This window comes from Electrona antarctica, assembly GCF_951216825.1.
Source record: "Electrona antarctica genome assembly, chromosome: 24".
NCBI classification, from domain to species: domain Eukaryota; kingdom Metazoa; phylum Chordata; class Actinopteri; order Myctophiformes; family Myctophidae; genus Electrona; species Electrona antarctica.
The window spans coordinates 21,650,099-21,669,299 of NC_136803.1; the positions used below are offsets into that span (position 1 = coordinate 21,650,099).

The 19,201-nt window shown below is 44.3% G+C and overlaps 2 protein-coding genes across 2 annotated transcripts; both read left to right on the top strand.

Annotated features, from left to right (window-relative positions):
* The first annotated feature begins 438 nt into the window (after window positions 1–438).
* Window positions 439–13,628, top strand: LOC306917250 (ly6/PLAUR domain-containing protein 1-like). Its single transcript, XM_079495393.1, has 3 exons — window positions 439–552; window positions 5,125–5,259; window positions 10,883–13,628. The coding sequence occupies exons 1-3, from the start codon at window positions 501–503 to the stop codon at window positions 11,161–11,163; spliced, it is 468 nt and encodes a 155-aa protein (XP_079351519.1). The 5' UTR covers window positions 439–500; the 3' UTR covers window positions 11,164–13,628.
* On the top strand, window positions 6,718–8,070 carry LOC306917128 (polyribonucleotide 5'-hydroxyl-kinase Clp1-like; the record flags this gene model as incomplete). Its single annotated transcript, XM_079495261.1, has 1 exon — window positions 6,718–8,070. The coding sequence occupies one exon, from the start codon at window positions 6,718–6,720 to the stop codon at window positions 8,068–8,070; it is 1,353 nt and encodes a 450-aa protein (XP_079351387.1).
* Window positions 13,629–19,201: the final 5,573 nt, after the last annotated feature.

Genomic DNA, 19,201 nt, shown 5'->3' on the forward strand with positions numbered 1-19,201 from the left:
ATTTATTAATTAATTATAGGCTAACATCAATCTTTTTTTTACCTTGATTTATAACCTTTTTTCAATTTATAGCAGACATCATTACCACGGGAGGCATGACTAATTAGTACACATTTAGAACTATTATGAAACGCCAATACAAATGTTTTACAGCCAGCTGTGTGTGTGTGTGTGTGTGTGTGTGTGTGTGTGTGTGTGTGTGCGTGTGTGTGTGTGTGTGTGTGTGTGTGTGTGTGTGTGTGTGTGTGTGTGTGTGTGTGTGTGTGTGTGTGTGTGTGTGTGTGTGTGTCGTGCGTGCAGACAGTGCGCGCGTGTGGGAGCGTGCAGACAGAGCAGGAGCAGCGCAGCGCACAGTGTGATCACTGCTGATCGCCTCGCGTGGTGCGTCTCTCTCTCTCTCTCTCTCTCCCTCCCCAGCTGAAGTTGATCCCAGCCTGATGATGATCATGTTGTTCTGATGTTCTCCCTCAGAGTGTCACCGGAGTGTCTGAGGAGACAGAATGCGTCGTCCTGTCATTTTCGCCACTTTATTTGGAATCCTTCTCGAAACAGGTATGTGGAATGAAGTTGCCAAGTTGGGAGACAGACCACCTCACCTCACCGTGCATGATGCCTGTCTGTGTCTGTCTGCGCCATGCACGGCTGTCCTCTCTCTGGCACAGGTCGGAGGGAGCGCACATCATCATCAAAACCACCAACGCAAGCACGGACATTATTTTTGAGAATGCCCAATGCTTAAATTGTGAGTTTTATTAAGTGTTCGGTGAGAACATAATTTGGATCTATTGAGATTGGAAAGCAGTTTTTAATTGTGGGGAAACTATAAGAATGCTGCATGGTGATTTGATTCCCCATGCACAGCACCGACTTTTTGGAAACGTGCATCGTGCGCTGATAGTTGGATGCTGTCTGTGCGCACGGGTCTCCTGCAGCCGTGACCGTCCCCTGCCCCTAAACAACGTATTTTAGACCAAAATCGGGATTTAACAGGCGTGGAAATCCAGGATAATTGTAGTAGCCTATTTGTTGTCATTGCGGATAATCATGTTAGAAGTAGAGTCAGTACTAGAGCATTCGGTTTCTGTCTGCACGCTGCGTCTTTGTCAATGTAACGAATTGGATACAGAGAGAGAGAGAGATAGATGCGCATTTGGTCACTAGATTTGAGGGCAGGAGTGAATGTGGAAAAATACAGCGTGACAATTTTATTTTGTTGTGACTGTAGCCTATATTATCTTAGCCATATACGTATATTATCTTTGTCTTATAGTGAAAAAATAAAGTAGCTATACCCAAACTATATCTACAGGTGACGATCTGGATGGAGAGGTTGAGTCTGAGCGCTGTTAAGGTCATTAACACACGTGTGCGTGTGTGCGTGTGTGCGCGTGCGTGCGTGTGCGTGCGCCACGGATGGATCTGTCTGAGAGTTTAGATTAATGATTTGCGCCATTTCATTAATTACATGATGTGTCAGTGGAAATGGATGGCCTTTGCGACTAAACACAACACAAACTAATCACTATACAGTGGTTCCCAAAGTGGGGTGACCGGGGACCCCCTGCAGGGGTCCTCGAGGGAGTTCCAGGGGGTCCCCAGCTAAATGATAGTTTGGAACCAAATGGACCCTTAGGGTCTGTAACTCTGACACTCCTAACGGGTCCATTTAGTTCCATTTGTACCAGAGTTAAATTAACATTGATTTTACAATATAAATTGAGGGTCCCAGAGATAGAAATGCCATTAAATGGGGGTCCGTAGAACATGCATGTCAAACTGGGGGTCCTTGAAATTAAACGGGTTGAGAATCACTGCTAGAGCCGTAAAAATCCTCTCTTATGGGGGTCCCTGCGGCATATCTTTTTAAATGGGGGTCCGCAGGCTAATTAGTGTCAATTTGGGGGTCCTTGACATGAAAAAGGTTGGGAACCAATATTAAACCAAATTAACCAATTAAAGTGGATTACATGGCAATCTTAATCTATTCGGTCAGATTGTTAATTACATTCACCTGGTTTGTTGTTGTTGTTGGTATTCATTTAAAGCAATGGTTTCCAACCAGTGCAGGTCCGGGGACCACCAGTGGTCTTTGAGGGGGTTCCAGGTCGTCCCCAGCTAAATGATGGAGAGTTGGTAACCAAATGGACCCTTAGAGATCTTTAACTCTTAATTGAAAGAGTAAATGAAACCAAAAAAGGACCCTTACGGGTCCATTTGGTTTTATGTTACGCTCTCAAGAGTTAAATTATTTTTAAACATCTGCATTACTTAATTTACAAGAAGTCTACACAATTAGGGAATGTAGAAGGAATTGTTCTTTTGATCAACGTTTGCCTGTTGTCTCTTATTGTGGACAAAATCTTATCCAATGCAATGACTGACAACAAACAAACAAAATAGTTTGTGGTCTGAGAGGCAGAATCTCATGGTCCGACCGTCCGTGGTACAATTTATGCAGAATAAATTATGGGTCTTGACATAAAGTTTTGAAAAGCACTGATTTAAACAGAAGCAGCATGTTTCTAAATATAGATGATAATAGTAATTGTGATGATGATGATGATGATGATGATGATGATGATGATGATGATGATAATGATTTTGGTGTAATTGTTGGGTGAGAATTTTCTGCTAAGCTTGGTATCTATAACTACATCATTAAATGTTTTTATATTGATAATTGATACGCAATGGCTTTGTGAACATAGATTGTGGTTGTCAAACAAAGGACCCCCAAACATGTATTCTTTGTCTGACCCCTTTCTATAAAAAATAAAAAAATAAATGCAGTGCCAGTGATGCCCATAGCATAGAAGTTTTGGGCTGTTAAAATGTTCAAACATATATATTAAAATATTTTCAAGATTTGTTTTAACATAGATAGACAATTATAGGGTTAAATGTATGCTACATCAACACATTTATCTGGTTTCATTTTACGCTCTCAAATTATTGTTAAACATCTGCATTACTTAATTTATAGAAGTGCACACAATTTGAAAATGTAGAAGAATTGTTATTTTGTTCAACGTTTGCCTGTTATCTCTCCTAATGGTACACCAACATCAATACAGCATGGAATTGTGGACAAAATCTTATCCAATGATTAGTTGTGTTCAGGGTCTGCAAGGTTAAATCTCATCAAATGGTGGTACATGGCGGCTGAAATGCAGAATAAATAATGGACCTTGATATGAAAAAGGGTTGAAAACCACTGGCCTATACAGTTTCAGATGACCAGACAGAAAATGTCAACTTTCTGAGGTGGGCCGCGTCCTCACAGAGATGGATGAGGTCAGCAGGCTTAGCATATACTAGCGAGCAACAACAAGCTCGCCATCTTGTTTGGTACGGTATATACCAGTGGTTCTCAAACCTTTTCATGTCAAGGACCCCCAGTTTGACATGCGTTGGGCTACGGACCCCCATTCAATGGCATTTCTATCTCATGGGACCCCAATTTATATTGTAAAATCAATGTTAATTTAAAGGTATACTATTCAGTGATTTCACTTAATTCAAATATCACTTCAATTTTTGTTTTGTTGTGATAATACTCCCTACGATAGAGTGTGCTGTCCATATAAGGAGTTCCTCCCTGTCCCCAGTTAACCCCTGGGGGTCAAAAAAGGTTTTGTTTTGTTTCTAGCCTTCATCCAATCAGGATAGAGAGGGGCCTTCCGCCAATCATGATCGAGCAGGGGTGGGCCTTGGTGTGTGTGTGCTGTTGGCTTGTTGCGTGTCCCCCCACTGTAGTGCGTGCATGTGCACATCTTGTTACCGGGACGGACCGGGGGGTTTTCCAAATCACCCAAATCACTGAATGCTCCTTTAACTCACATTGTACAGTGTGTACAAATGGATAGTTGTTCCAAACTATCACTTTGCTGGGGACCCCCTGGAACTCCCTCAAGACCCCAGGGGGTCCCCGGACCCCCTTCGGTATACTAGCATGATGTTTAATCCATGTTACCGTCTCTACGGATGGACAGAGATGGGCGGATGAATAGTTAAGTTAACATTAGTCATGACTGCATGTCAGCCATGATCTAAAAATCAGAGTAACAGAGTTACCGTGTGCCGGTCCCTCTACTGTACTGTACTGTACTGTACTGTACTGTACTGTACTGTACTGTACTGTACTGTACTGTACTGTACTGTACTGTACTGTACTGTACTGTACTGTACTGTACTGTCACTGCACTGTACTGGCACACCCGAAATCATCATATATACAGTTAATGTGTGCATGTGTGTTTGTGTGTGTGTTAGGTTGCGCACAGGTGGTGAAAAACAACCATTCTGTTTTCATGCTCATACCCACCCAGCCAGCCAACCACGCACATAAGTCCGTAAGGGAGTGGTTGCACCACTCAAAAATACATCTATTAGATGGGAGTGGCTGTTTATGTCCGCTTATATCCCTGCTGAGTGTTAATTTAACTGAAAGTGTAAGATTCGATACACATTCATTAGTTAGTTACTCATTTCCCTTTCACTGCATGGGGGGTATTGATTGGGCAATATGACCCTCCTTCAGATCAATAAAGTATGGTCTTATATTCACTCAAATTAAGATCAACAGACAAGATTGGACGTCAGTGCAGGAATCTGAAAGCAACCCTGAGCACATCCTCGATCATCTTTTAAGCGACGGACAATTTCATTTCATCTCATGTGTGAAGCTAGGCGGCGTCCTTATTATACAGCATGGGCTAATTTCAGCATTGGTGGTCGATCCTCCTGCAAGATTCATAATGAAATATAGGCCTACATTATTGCAGCTGAATAATTCATACGGTACAGAAAGATGGAGAATTTGAACATTATTATTGTGATATTGTCCAGTGGCAACGTATTATACATTAAAATCCAAAAGTTATAGTACGCTAAAGTTATAGTACCGTATAGTAAAACATAAACTGTAGGCCTAAGGTCTGTCTGTCTGTCTGTCTGTCTGTCTGTCTGTCTTAATGGGGACGAGAAAAAGTCCATTGTTGGTGTAGCGGATCTACAAGCTCAACACGTCGCGCTGCGACCCGTTGAGAGCTTGCAGATCTGCTATTTTAGTCCAAAAAGTGGTCTCTGACTCTGCACGTCTGTCTCCCTGCCTTATGGCTGCAGGGAATGCCCTCCAGATCCAGTGCTACCAGTGTGAGGAGGTGAAGCACAACGACTGCTCCACGCCCGAGTACCTGGTCAACTGCACGGTCAACGTCCAGGACATGTGTCAGAAGGAGGTGCTGGTCAAGGACGACGGTAAGGGACATGCGTCAGGAGGAGGTGCTGGTCAAGGACGACGGTAAGGGACATGTGTCAGGAGGAGGTGCAGGTCAAGGAAGACGGTAAGGGAGGAGTCAGGAGGACGGTAAGAGACATGTGTCAGGAGGAGGTGCTGGTCAAGGACGACGGTAAGGGAGGAGTCAGGAGGAGGTGCTGGTCAAGGATGACTGTAAGGGACATATAGACATATAAACGTAGACGCCCTTTCCGGCTCTGGAGCGTATGTGCGTATATGTGCGTATATGTTCCCGACATTCCTTGCGAAGCCCCGCGGAAGCATGGGCGTGCGTCACAGATGCTAAAAACGGCCAACGAACGGTAAATAAAATTCTATTAACTCTGGATTAAATGGCATTAAAGAAACGCGAGAGTTTTCTCGTGCAGGCCCACGAGGTTGCAAGCACGAATCCCGAGAAATCGCGGGTTTGGCAAATATTGTGTTAAGTCGATCCCAACCCTTCCGGCAGCACTTCTTCTCAAAGGAACCAATATTCCAAACACTCGTCACAGATATACCAAACATCTGACGCAACATTCGATTAGTGGACGGAGGAGGCTTATGAAAAAAACATTCTGGCAGAGCTCTGGATGCCGTATTGCAGTCGTATTCGGTTACCCGTCGCGGAGGTCGGAGTGTGTTCAGACTTTCATTCCCAACGAGAACAACAATGCACCTGCTGATCTCATGAAATAACACTCCAACCAACCAAAGAGGGCACAACCAATTAGTGAAATCGCGTTGCGTTTTAGCTGTTTTGAATGAAAGGACTGCTGTATTGGAGGAGACGCGTGTTTGAAGTGCTCTGTTTATTTGTTTGCAGCTCTGCAGGCACCTGCAAGAGAGATACAGAGGGCCTGAAGAGATTTATTTTATCATATCAATCTAAATCAAAGTGATACTTTTCTAGCCCGGGGATAATGTGTTATTGTGTGTCACAATGTGTGGGCGTTTGAGAAGCAGAGCAAACTAAAATGCATTTTGTAATTCAGCATCGATGATTGAAGGTCACTCTGGATTACAGCTCTCGATACTTTATTTTATAGCAAGTTTTGAATGCTACAGATTCATCAGGAAAATGACACCATGTTGATGATGTCATATAGGTTATGACATCATCTGGTGGTGGATGCAACGAAACAAACACGGTCGCCCATTTAGATGCAAATTCACCCAGCGCTTCGTAATTTGAGCCGGAGTAAGAGAGTGGCGACACTAGCGTCGACTCCCACTGTAACAATGGAATGTGTAAGTGCTCATTCTATCTCAATAGGATAGTTCCAGCCATAGGAGAAACGTTTGGAACTATAGCCCATATGTGTAACAGAGTTAGAAATAGACACAACCCGTTACATAGGCACCCGCTTTGCGGCGAGATCAAAGCGTGTCGCTACTTTCCTTCCACAAATAAGGCCTTCTTCGGCTTGCCTTCCATCATGACGACAGAAGGTGCAGATAAGACCAGTGAAGGTGTGCCAGCACCCGGAGGAGGCGCCAGGTTTGACCTGGAGAAGGAGACGGAGCTTCGCTTTGAGGTGGATGAGGCAGGAGGGGAACGTGTCCAACTGGAGCTCTTCGCGGGGACGGCCGAAGTCTTCGGTTCGGAGCTCGACCGGAGCGAGAGGTACACGTTCGGACCGGGCTCCAAGGTGGCGGTTTTCACCTGGCGGGGCTGCAGCGTGGCCCTGTACGGCGAAACGGAGGTGGCGTACGTATGCGAGGACACTCCCATGCGACTGTACCTCGACGCGCACGCCGCTTTGGAACAGATGAGAAGACGGGCCGAGAGGGACGGCGAGCGCGGGCCCAGGGTGATGGTGGTAGGGCCAACGGACGTGGGGAAGTCCACGGTGTGCCGGTTGCTGCTAAACTACGCTGTGCGACTCGGCAGGAGGCCCACGCTGGTGGAGCTGGACGTGGGACAGAGCGCGCTGTCGCTCCCGGGAACCATGTCGGCGCTGTGCGTCGAGCGTCCGGCGGATGTCGAGGAGGGCTTTTCAGTCCACGGAGCTCCGGATCTGGTGTTCCACTTTGGCTCCGTCACCCCAGCGACCAACGTCAAACTTTACAAGGAGCTGATGTCCCGCCTGGCTGAAGCGTTTGCCCGCCGCTGTCGGGTGAGCAGGACGGCCAGCGTCGGAGGCTGCATCATCAACACCTGCGGCTGGGTGACGGGCGCCGGCTATCGGGCTCTGCTGCACTGCGCCTCCGCCTTCCGGGTGGACGCGGTGCTGGTGCTCGCCGGGGAGAGGCGGCTCTACGACGAGCTCAAGCGAGACCTGCCGCGCTCCGTGCGGGCGGTCCTCCTGCCCAAGTCCAGCGGGGCGGTGGAGCGCACCAGGGGGTGCCGGCGGGAGGCGCGCGACGAGAAGATCCGCGAGTATTTCTACGGCTTCCGCGGCGGCGCGTCCTCCCTCTACCCGCACGCCTTCGACGTGCGCTTCTCGGACGTCCGCATCTACAGAATCGGGGCGCCGCCGCCGCCGCCCTCCGTCCCAGACTCGTCGCGCTTCGTGCCGCCGGGCACGTCTCGGGACGACCCGCAGCTGAAGCTGGTGCCCGTGACGCCAGGGCCGGACCTCGTGCATCACGTCCTGAGCGTAAGCTGTGCGGAGGAAGGGGATGAGGGATCTGGAAGGGACATGGTAGTGGACAGTCCGGTTTGTGGCTTCATCGTGGTGACCGATGTGGACACTCGGGCACAGGTGATGACCGTGCTGTCGCCAGCGCCCGCACCTCTACAGAGACGCACCCTGCTAATCATGGACATCCGCGCCTTTTGCACCTGAAATAAAAGGATCTTTTTCAGGCACAGAGGATCATGTGACAAGGCCCTCATTGTTGAGGGGCGCTAGCTAGCCCCTCCTATATTCAGCTATTAGTGTAGATTTTCGTCTTACACAAACATTAAATTCCCATTGACAATGAATGGAGATGGAGATTTTTCGTCATAGTGTCTGAGAAAATAGGCATCAATTTAACAAAACGTTGTTTAATCTAATAGCAAAATGTTAAATATGGGAATTTGAAACTGAAAACTGAGAAGGAAACTGTTGTAAATGTCATTATGCTTATTATTATTCGTTTAACTCCAAAGTATAACTGATTACTGTATATCACTGGGTATTCTTGTCTCCTGCAGTGTTTGTTAAGGCTCTGACTTATTCATAAATGATCCATTTTGGGTGTTATTCAGTATTGACGATTGACGAGTATTGGCGATGATGATGTACGATGATAAGAGCGCCACTAACTTCACACGGGTGTGGCTTTTCTTATATACCTTTGCCCCATGCTCAAAGGTGGGCTATATAGGCGCACAGTGTACGTTTGTTTTTACAAGCTCGTAGCGTGGCACTCGGTGCCGCGCTATGAGCGCCCGGCCACATCACTTTTGGCGTCCTCACTTCAGAACGTAGCACATAGGAGGGGCTAGCCAGAGCCACATAGAGTAAGACAGAGTTACGACATTGAGGGGGCAGAAATCAGCCCGGCGGTCACGTGGTTCATGTAACTCCTTTGTCACTGTGAAGCCTATAGACTCCAATGCGTTCCGTAAACTTCCGCTTCAGGCCTTAATTGTCACTATTCGCCCCTCAAAGATATTCACACAAACGAGTTCCACATGGGAACAGGTCGGGTACAGGCTTTAGTTTAAACATAAACAGGTTTATTTTGTCACATGTATAAATAGGTTTATTTTGTCACATGTATAAATACGAGAGTATAAATACAATGAAATGATTTTGCTCCGAGCACTCTGTCTTATAGACACCAGTGTAAACGGGACAAAAACAAACAAACAAACGGCTATAGTGCGAAAGAAAGAACACAAAAACAAAGTGCAGAGTAAAGTGACAATAGAGTGCAATACAGTTCAAGGTCAGCTGTTCCAGCAGCCTGACTGCCTGGTATGGGGGAAGAAACTGTTACTGAGACGGGTGGTACGAGATTTGATGCTCTGGTAGCGTTTTTTTGGAAGGGAGTAGTTGGAACAGGGTATTTGCGGGATGGCTGCTGGTGTCTTTAACGGTTAAAGACACCAGCAGCCATTCCGCAAATACCCTGACAGTTTTCTGAAAAAGCTATGTTTCTATGTCGGTCGTTCTTCGATTTAAAAACAATAGCAGACCTACAAGCTTGTAGATCTGCTATTTTTCAATAGCTAAAGCATAACATAATGCCAACACCAAAAGGGGTCCCCGCCCAAAATGGGTTAATGATGTTGTGGGCTTTTTTCCGTACAGCGAGTGGTGTAGATGTTATGGAGACTATAGGTAATGCTGTGCCAATGATTTTAGCTGCTGTTTTAACCCATATACTGCCTCCTGCTGGACGCAGAGCCAACCGCAGCCTGCCGAGCCGCTTTCAATGTAGCACACGCTCGACTGATATCATTTTTCGTCATAGTTTTAGTCGACGAAATCAACACTGCTGGGGGGGATACTGGTCATTACCGGTCAACTCAAGTATAGTTTATTTTAAGTGGTTGGCTCACTGCAGCAGAGAGACACCGGGCACAGCCGGCACTGAAGCTAACGATTCCTCCACAAAGTGGTCACACTCCTATAATGACCCGCCATCGATGGCTAAAGATTGACAGGGCGGAGGCCACGTCATGCCATTACTAGACTAATGTCTTGTCTTAACACCCATACGGTACACTATACAGTATACAGCATGTCCTTCACACGTACAGACTACAGTAGAGTGTGTGCAGGAATATATCACAGTTTTTAAAACTGTTTGTGTCACATGTTTTTGTGTGTGTGTGTGTGTGTGTGTGTGTGTGTGTGTGTGTGTGTGTGTGTGTGTGTGTGTGTGTGTGTGTGTGTGTGTGTGTGTGTGTGTGTGTGTGTGTGTGTGTGTGTGTGTGTGCGTGCGCAATTTAGGCATTTAGAAGATGCTCTTAGTCCAGAGCAATTTACAGTAAGTAAGAACAAAAACATGGTAATACAATATATCAAATACATATAAAGCATATAGTCATCAAGAATCATATGTAAGCTAAGAACCTCTAATGAAACTATGCGTATACACTATGTCTACATAAAATGCTATCTAAGTTACATAAGTAACATGGTCGTCGAGGCTAGGGCAAGTGCTACTAACGGCAAGTGCTGCGGGCTATGATGGAGTCTGAAGAGGTGAGTGTTCAGACTACGGCGGAAGATTGGGAGTGAGTCTGCAGTTCTGATTGCAATGGTGGTAGTAGTAGTCTAGTACCCCCACTTTGTTTTGTCCAAATGTTGGCACGGATGACATTATAACTGTTTCACTGTCAACATAATTTCAGTATGGAATAGCAAGCCTTGCAGTCATGACCAATTGTGCTAAGCAAAGAAAATGTATACTGAGCTCAATTGCACCCAAAAAACTGAACTTTTTTAAACCTGATGTAGCTCCACTTCAGGTTAGGTAGACAAGCAAACGGCTGGAGCTTTCAGAGATAGTCGGTTCAGATCGGGCTGAAACCATGCCCAAATATAGTCATACGTCATAGGCCATATCTAGTCTAAGGATCAAAAATCCCCCCCAAAAAATTGCTGTCAAAATCAACTCTTGTCTCCTTCTTCTTCTTCTCTCTCTCCACACATGCAGGCGTCCACTACCGGAAGTCGTGTGCGTCGTCCGGAGCGTGCCTCATCGCGTCGTCCGGCTACCAGCAGTTCTGCACGGGGAACCTGAACTCCGTGTGCATCACCTGCTGCAACACGCCGCTGTGCAACGGGCCCAAGAAGAAACGCCCCGTCCTGTCCGCGGGGACGTCGTTATGGAGCCACCGCTGCAGGAGGACGCCCCCCTGGGGGTCCCTCCTCTCCGGCCCCCTGCCCCTCCTCCTGCCCTCGCTGTTTCCCATGTCGGTGCTCTTTAGGATGTAGGCTGCTGCTGTGTATGTGCTTTATAGCGCCTGGATTCCAACTAGAGATGTCCCGATACTGTATCGTATCGGAAAAGTATCGGTATCGGCCCTTATTTGGTCATATCGGGTCATATCTGTATCGGCGAATATGCCAGTCTAGCCACCGATCCGATACAGGGGTAAGGGGTTGACACTATGGCAGGTAAATCAAATGTTGGGGCAGGTGGAATTTGCTTTCGAGTTGCCCAAACTGCAAGTGCACATAATGAGTGAGGAGTCTGCTATAAACACGAGGTATATATATATAGGTAGATAGCTATAAACACAACACGAGATCACAACACTGGTATCGGAATTCGGTATCGGTATCGGCTAAAACAGAAATTGTGGTATCGGGATTGGATCGGAAACGAAAATAGTATATCGGGACATCCCTAATTCCAACCACCTTATGGGAAACCAAACGTCTATCTATACCGCTCATCCAAATTGGGGGGGGCAAACCCTTAACCCTTCCTTAAATCCCCGGGTTCAGGATAGATATATTGGCTTTGTGGGCTAACCCCCACGCACGCACACACGCGAGCGCGCATGCACACACGTCAGGAAAGCCTGGATTTCAGACCAGATCCCCCCCCCCACCTCCCCCCACCACAAACACACTTATCTGAAGGGAATCCCCCTCCCCAATGTGGTTCAGGGTACATATTAGGCTTCTGGGCTTACAGGCAGGGCTACTGTGTTGTATAAACAAAAGTGATACCAAACAGTGATAGACAATTGGACAAACGGCATTTCCACCTTCATCTCCTTTGGCTATGAGCTGTAGAGGTTTCGTTTCCCAGGCAGGAGACCCAGGTTCGAATCCAGGAGGGTGTGTGCGTGCGTGTGTAACACCCGTGATTCGAACTCAGGCCTCCCGCATGAAAGTCCAACATCTTAACCACTAGACCAAAGGTATATCCCTCTGGACCAGGGGAGATATTAGACTTTTGAGGCCATCAGGCAGAGGCTCCGAGCCACTCTGCTACACATGCGTGCGTGCGTGCGTGCGTGCGTGCGTGCGTGCGTGCGTCCCCTTCCCCCCCCTGTGATCTCACACCGGAGCCGTTAGGTGGTGCTTGGGGCTGACGCGGACATCATATCTGGTCCGTAAACTCACCAGTTGTAGCCTGTGTGAAGGACTGTTGACTTGTAAACGACACTGAGGAATGAGTTACGGGAGGGAGGGGACTCTGAGACTTCTCAAAGTATTTTTGCGCTCATTACCAGAGGGGGGAAAAAAACTATCTTAATCTGCTACAAAGGCACACCATCTCTCCATTGATCTCCTTGGCGTTTTGTGAAGTAGAGCATTTCTTTTTGACGATCCTGCTTTGACGTTATTTATTCCGTTTTTTGTTTTTGTTGTTGCTGTTGCCCTGAAATAGACAGGAGTTTGTATTAAGTAACTGTGGAAAAGGACAAGTTCAAGGTTAATCTGTTTCTCTTATCAGTTATTGCTTGTTGTTGTTGTTGTTGCTTATAGGTGTGCATCACATTTGATTTGGGCATTGGTTTCAAAATCGTGATTGGCAGAATAATTCATGAGCTGAAGCTTCTGCATTGCAGCAGTCATGTCTACTATTTGAATTATTACTTTTACACGTCATCATCAAGTAACACGTTACTTTTAGTAACGCCAAACTTGTTTTTATTTTAAGCTCACAAAATTCATGCACTCTAATGGCAATGTCAACATTCACTACATTATTTAGATTTCCTTATAGAGTGTATACTGCAGCTTGAGAGTTGTTTGTGTTTTTCATCATGATGTTGAAATTCAGGCAGATGGTAGCATAACCTTATGGTGATATTGTTCTCCGTTATTCAACTTAGCCTACCCTGTTCCATTTAACCACTTGAACCCCGATGGCATCCCGATTCCGGGGCAAACATCCGGTGACTATAGCAGGTTTACACGGTTGTACGTTGGCTATTATCTCAGCTATTTATTGTAGAGTTTGAAGAAAGGAGGGACAACCGCACACCGTCACTTGCTAGGTTCACAAGCATTTATTTAAATAGCAGAGCAACGTTTCGGTCTTGCGACCTTCCTCAGGCTTGAGGAAGGCGGTGTGCGGGTATTAGTCTGGCAGGCTTCTTTTGTTTAAAGTGGGACATTTGGTATAGTCTTTTTTTATTGGCCTAAAATATTGTCTATTATTCATGAATCCACTTGCTGACCGGCTGTCACTATTGGGCAATTTATTTTATAGGGATTTCTTGTGACCGTACCATTAACATCCTATGGCAGGCAAAAATGTTATGCTTATACTAATGTTCCTTATGCTTTAAGTAACATGTCAAACTAGGGGGTTTTCATGATTCTGAATCCATTCCAAGCATTAGTTTTGCACACAAACACTCCTTGGCAGTGGCGTGCACAGACATTTAGAGGGGCAGGTGCTCAAGTTAAAAAAGGGCACCTTGTGCAGCGCGTGGAACCGGCCGGTTGCCTTAATCTATTTTGGGCGGGAACCCCTTTTGGTGTTAGCATTATGTTATGCTTTAGCTATTGAAAAATAGCAGATCTACAAGCTCATAGCGCGCCACCGAGTGGCGCGCTATGAACTTGTAGGTCTGCTATTTTTGAAAAATCAAAAAAAAGAAAGAAAAAAATAGTTTTTTTTTCTTTTTTTTTTTTTCAAAAGGGCACATTGGCAAAAGGGCAGGGGGTGCTCTAGCACCCCCTAGTGTCTATCTGTGCACGCCACTGCTCCTTGGACTAAAAACGGCCATAGACGTCATGACAAATGGGATGAGGTCAGCACAAAATGTGATGTGAAGTGGCTATGGCCGTTTTTTTTTCCCCCCCCACCCGTCCACCTCGACTGCCGGACTATATCCCTCCTTTCTTCATCGTCGTCTATGCCTCGTCTCTATCGCACCTGCTCCAACTTGCTAACCGGGTGTGCGGAAGCCTTCTCTACATACAGTACAGTAAAGGTGGTTGCACACTGGACGCGTTTTTCAGAAAACCGATGGAGAAACGCTGCTAAAAATCCGAAAAACGCGCTCTGTGTGCAGTGAACTTTAGTGTATAAGTTAAAACAGGAGCCTGCAGGGTCCTAGTAAATTTTTAGTAACAAATTTGTTGTTTTACTCCTATATGCTTTTTCCTTTTGCACATCATTTCAGGGTGTTATGTAATAGTAATGCAAAAGTAACACAATTAATTTCTTGCTGTATTGTCACGACACATTATGTGCTTAAACGAGCATGATGGAATGCCTCATCAAACTCAGCTGTGCTGAGTCTCGCTGCGTTCCCCCAGAGCAGCGCTCCATGGGCGATTTTCTTGGTACATTTTCGGTCGTCGCTTGACTACATCTGTCATTAAATAATTGATTTCGTTTTTTATCAAATGTCTTAGTTGAAATTAAATTTAGTTGATGTGTTTTTTTAAGGGTAACTGTGTATAATCGCAATAATATTACGGTACATTCGAGGATGTGCGTTACCATCCGTCGTCAATGGTACTTCTGCACTGCCACGGGCGCGTGCCATTAAAACAAATTGACTGCCACCTGGTGGACGCAAGAGCCAACGCTAGACTGCCGACCCAGATGTACTTCGTTTTAGTGTGTAAATAATTAGCGTCAATGCTAACGAGCTAAAATTAAGCCATCCTTGCTCTAGAAAGCGCCAATGTTCCAATCGGGATCACTGGTTAATCGGCAAAGTCCTCCGAACATCACGTGTTTTATCAAAACCATGGAGAGCTCCATAGATTTGATTTAATGACGGTATAAGGCACACCCTCTCCTGTGATATTATTGCTTAAATGTAGGCTATTACACTTTGAAAATAAGTTCCTCCAACACCAGTGGTGTGCACAGACATTTAGAGGGGCAGGTGCTCAGGCGGAAAAAAAACGGCACATTGTGCAGCGCGTGTAACCGGCCGGTTGCCTTAACCCATTCTGACCTGAGATCAGATTCTAAAAATGTCTTCTACATCTTGACAGTTTTCTGAAAAAGCTATGTTTCTATGTCAGTCGTTCTTCGATTTTTCAAAAATAGCAGACCTACAAGCTCATAGCGCACCCGAGTAAACACCAAAAGGGGTTCCCACTTAATAGTGTGAGATTTATAGATTTTGGGGCCTAAATAATATATTGGAAGCTTTTTACCAAGAATTGATCAATGTCACCATGGTCCACATACTGTACAGTATACACAGTGTACAGTGTGCTCTAGCACCCCCTAGTGTCTATCTGTGCACGCCACTGCTCAACACTGAAGGTGGTAATGTACTGTATACCGTATTTAGTCTGAATCGTAGCTTACTTGGGAGTGTAGTGCAGTAACTCTAGCACTATTTTTTTTATGTTTTGCTTTTATCTGTATTCCACTGTCACACACGGACCTGATAACGGACCGCTTCGTTCTAGGATTATAAGACGCCGGTGAGGTGCCATGCAGTGTCTTTTCACAGCAGTGTTGTTTTTGGCAGCAAATTTAGATTTTAGTTTCAGTCAGTCTCTTGGAATAGTTTTCATTTAGTTTTAGTCACATTGTATAGTCACCTGGAATGTCTTGGACTCTTGGTGTTAGTCTAGTTTTAGTCGACTAAATATCATAAGATTTTAGTCGACTAAATCTACAGTTGATTTAGTCGGAACAAAATGTATTTTGGCGGGCCCACAAGGACAAGGAGCTTGTAGATCGTCTATTTTCAACATACAACCAAGTGCAAAATGACTTATACTGGATCTCTTATCCACTAGTCCCCTTCCTAACATTTTAGTCTAGTTTCTATTTGTTGACAAAATTGTCAGTACATTTAGTCTAGCTTAGTTTCCATTTAGTTTCCATTTAGTTTTCGTCAGTGGAAAAAGGTATAGTCGACGGAACATTTTTCGTCTTGGTTTTAGTCGACGAAATCAACACCGTTTCACAGGCATTTGAAAAAAATCGCTGCACTGCCTGGGAGACTAGCTATAATAGTTGGCAGTTAATGACCTAAAACAAAAGCAAAAAAATGTCCTCATAAATTCTACCCGCTAATCATTAGCGGGTAGAATTTTTTTAGCGGCTAATGTACAGTACATACATAAAGATTTCCAGCATTCAACAGCGTTTTAGGATAAGCCGTGCAGTAGCTCGTATAGCTATAAGCTATCTCCCAGTGATGGAGAGTTTAGATTCATCCTTCCTCTCATAATCTTAGTTTCAGGGCAGGAAACATAGGAAATGCTGATGTGTGTTTTGCATAGAGTTCTGTGGGTTGTGTTGGCCAGTTTGATTTTATGCATGAGTTTGAAGATGAAGTTCACTTAGTTGAGAGCATTGACTCAGCACTTCAGAAGTATTTCATGAAGAACATTTAAATGCTCTCCAAATAATGCACCTTATTATTTCCTTTCTAAAAGTGAGACCCATAGCTTTTGTTTTTGTGCGAGTTTAAAACAGCCAATACGGTGAACCCTTGGGGTTTGCATACATCTAAATGACGGAGCGGTTGTGCAAAGACCCGCCCGGCAGCACTGTTTATTAATGCAATTTATTTGTGGGAGTATTTTTTGTTGAATTACTCATGACAAAGTTGTAAAAGTCAACAAACAGTATGTATATCCATAAAATAAGCAAGCAGCACGCGCAGACAATACACTAATTATTTCTTTCAATCATTTTATTATTATTATTATTATTTATTATTATATTTTCACAGTCTGATACAACGCCGGCTAGCCTACTTTCTAATGTTTTGATAATTCGCGCGACAGATGTACAGTATGCATATGACGGTATAGAGTTTCCAACTAGTGTATTTTAAGAAGATGATCAAGGTAATATATTGTGAAAATTAAACCGCTCCGTCATTTAGATAAATGCTTGGGGTTTGCATCGCATATTAGACTTGTGGAAAACATTTCAATCACAAGAAAAACAATTAACATAATTCAACGTGGGCATTGCTTGTACTGTAGATGATGCCAAATATATTCAAATGTTCCCTTAAGGAAGAAGTCATAATTGATCTTAAATTAAAATAATGAAAGGCGATTATCATGCCCTAGTTAGTTATAAATGGTAATGCATGTAGCCAACGCTTTAGACGAAACGTATTGTATAGTGTTACTTCATGCACTAAATGGGGCAGACATTAATCTGCTTGATTGTTCTTTTTTATTCTTCTTAGATTTCTCTCCAGATTGTGAGTTATGGGCAGGCCTTCCCTACAGTATATAATACCTTGTTGTTTATTGTTGCTTGATATTGAATTGTCCGCCATAGATTTATTTATTAATTGTCCACCATAGATTTATTTCCATCATGCCCCATATTTAGAGCTATTTATAATACACATGTCAACGTTTTCATGTCAAGGACCCCCAAATTGACAAAGATATGCCAGGGACCCCCATGAGAGAAGGTTTTTACGGCTCTAGGGCCTCACTCACACGGTCGCAACAGATTGCTGTATGCTTGTTGTATACAAAGGGTGTGACACAGCTTGCCCCAATGCATTTCCAATGGGAGTCACATGGTTTGACACAACATTTGTGTTGTATGAGGGGGAGGGGCGCAGTCGAAACACAGCCGAAAGCCATACAACAGCTTGTAGTCCAAAATGTGGACTACAAACCATGTGACTTCCATTGGAAATGCATTGGGGCGGCCATGACACTCACAGCATTCATACAACAAGCATGCAGCAATGCTGCAAAGGTCTGAGTGAGGCCTAGCAGCGATTCTCAACCCATTTAATTTCAAGGACCCCCAGTTTGACATGCATTAGTCTACGGACCCCAATTTAATGGCATTTCCATCTCTTGAGAGACCCCAATGTATATTGTAAAATCAATGTTAATTTAACTCTGAGAGTTTTACAAATGGAACCATCCATTTGTACATTCTCAAAGTTACAGACCCATAAAGTCCATTTGGTTCCAAACTATCATTCAGCTGGGTGGGGACCCCCTGGAACCCCTGAGGGGTCCCCGGCCCCACTTCGGGAACCACTGCTTTAAGGCATTGCAGTGCACATTGATTTCCTGTAATGTCATACTAGGCACAAAGGTACTGAGTTGTTTAAAGTAAAGTCAAAATGCCAGGAGATCGAGCCGAGACCTTGAGGCTATACATTCAGCAAAGTGAAGACAGGCAGCCCATATTTATTTTCAGTGGTGGAAAGTTACTAAGTACTTTTACTTAAGTACAATTTTGAGGTATTTGTACTTTACTTGAGTATTTCCAATTTCCAATACTTTTACTTCTACTCCACTACATCTCAGAGCCAAAATGTTGTACTTTTACTCCACTACAATTATTTGAAAAATGTAGTTACTAGTTACTTTGGAGATTTTGATTTTGATTAGAAAACATATATTAACCACTTCAACCCATTTCGGCCATTCGGAAATAGCCGATCTACAAGCTCACAATGCGTCACAACGCGACGCATTGTGAGCTTGTAGATCTGCTATTTTCAATAGATTTTGTACACATTCTGCACAATGAGTACTTTTACTTTTAGTACTCTAAGTACATTTTGATGCTGATACTTTTGTACTTTGACTCAAGTACATTTTCAATTCCGTACTTGTAACAAAGTAGTTCTAAATTGCAGTATTGGTACTTTTACTTAAGTAAAACAATTGAGTACTTTTTCCACCACTGTTTATTTGATAGGCATAAATAAGATATCAGAACGCTATAAGAGAAGAAGAGCAATGGTCATTCAATGGACATGATGTGGAATGTTGTTCGTCTTGAAGAAACAAGATTCCTTGTGGAGAGAAAGCAGGGCCACACAGCGATTTTATATGACAGTTATTTTTGATCAGTCTTCTGTGAAGAGTAATATATTGTATTATGCTGATCTGTGACGCAAATAAAATGTTGCAAGAAAACTCTCCCTCTCTGCTCTCAACGTCAATAAAGACAACGTAAACAACGGGAGGAGGAATTGTTACGACAGAATATGAATTAGCAACACATAGGATGGAACAATAATTTATTTACACAAAGGAAAGTTGTAAAAAATATTTTTACAACTTTCCTTTGTGT

Excerpts from the sequence above, each read along its gene's own strand:
- LOC306917250 (XM_079495393.1), top strand. The coding sequence starts at position 501 with ATGCGTCGTCCTGTCATTTTCGCCACTTTATTTGGAATCCTTCTCGAA. Across the intron at positions 553-5,124 it reads TGGAATCCTTCTCGAAACAG|GGAATGCCCTCCAGATCCAG; the intron begins GTATGTGGAATG and ends TTATGGCTGCAG. Across the intron at positions 5,260-10,882 it reads GGTGCTGGTCAAGGACGACG|GCGTCCACTACCGGAAGTCG; the intron begins GTAAGGGACATG and ends CCACACATGCAG.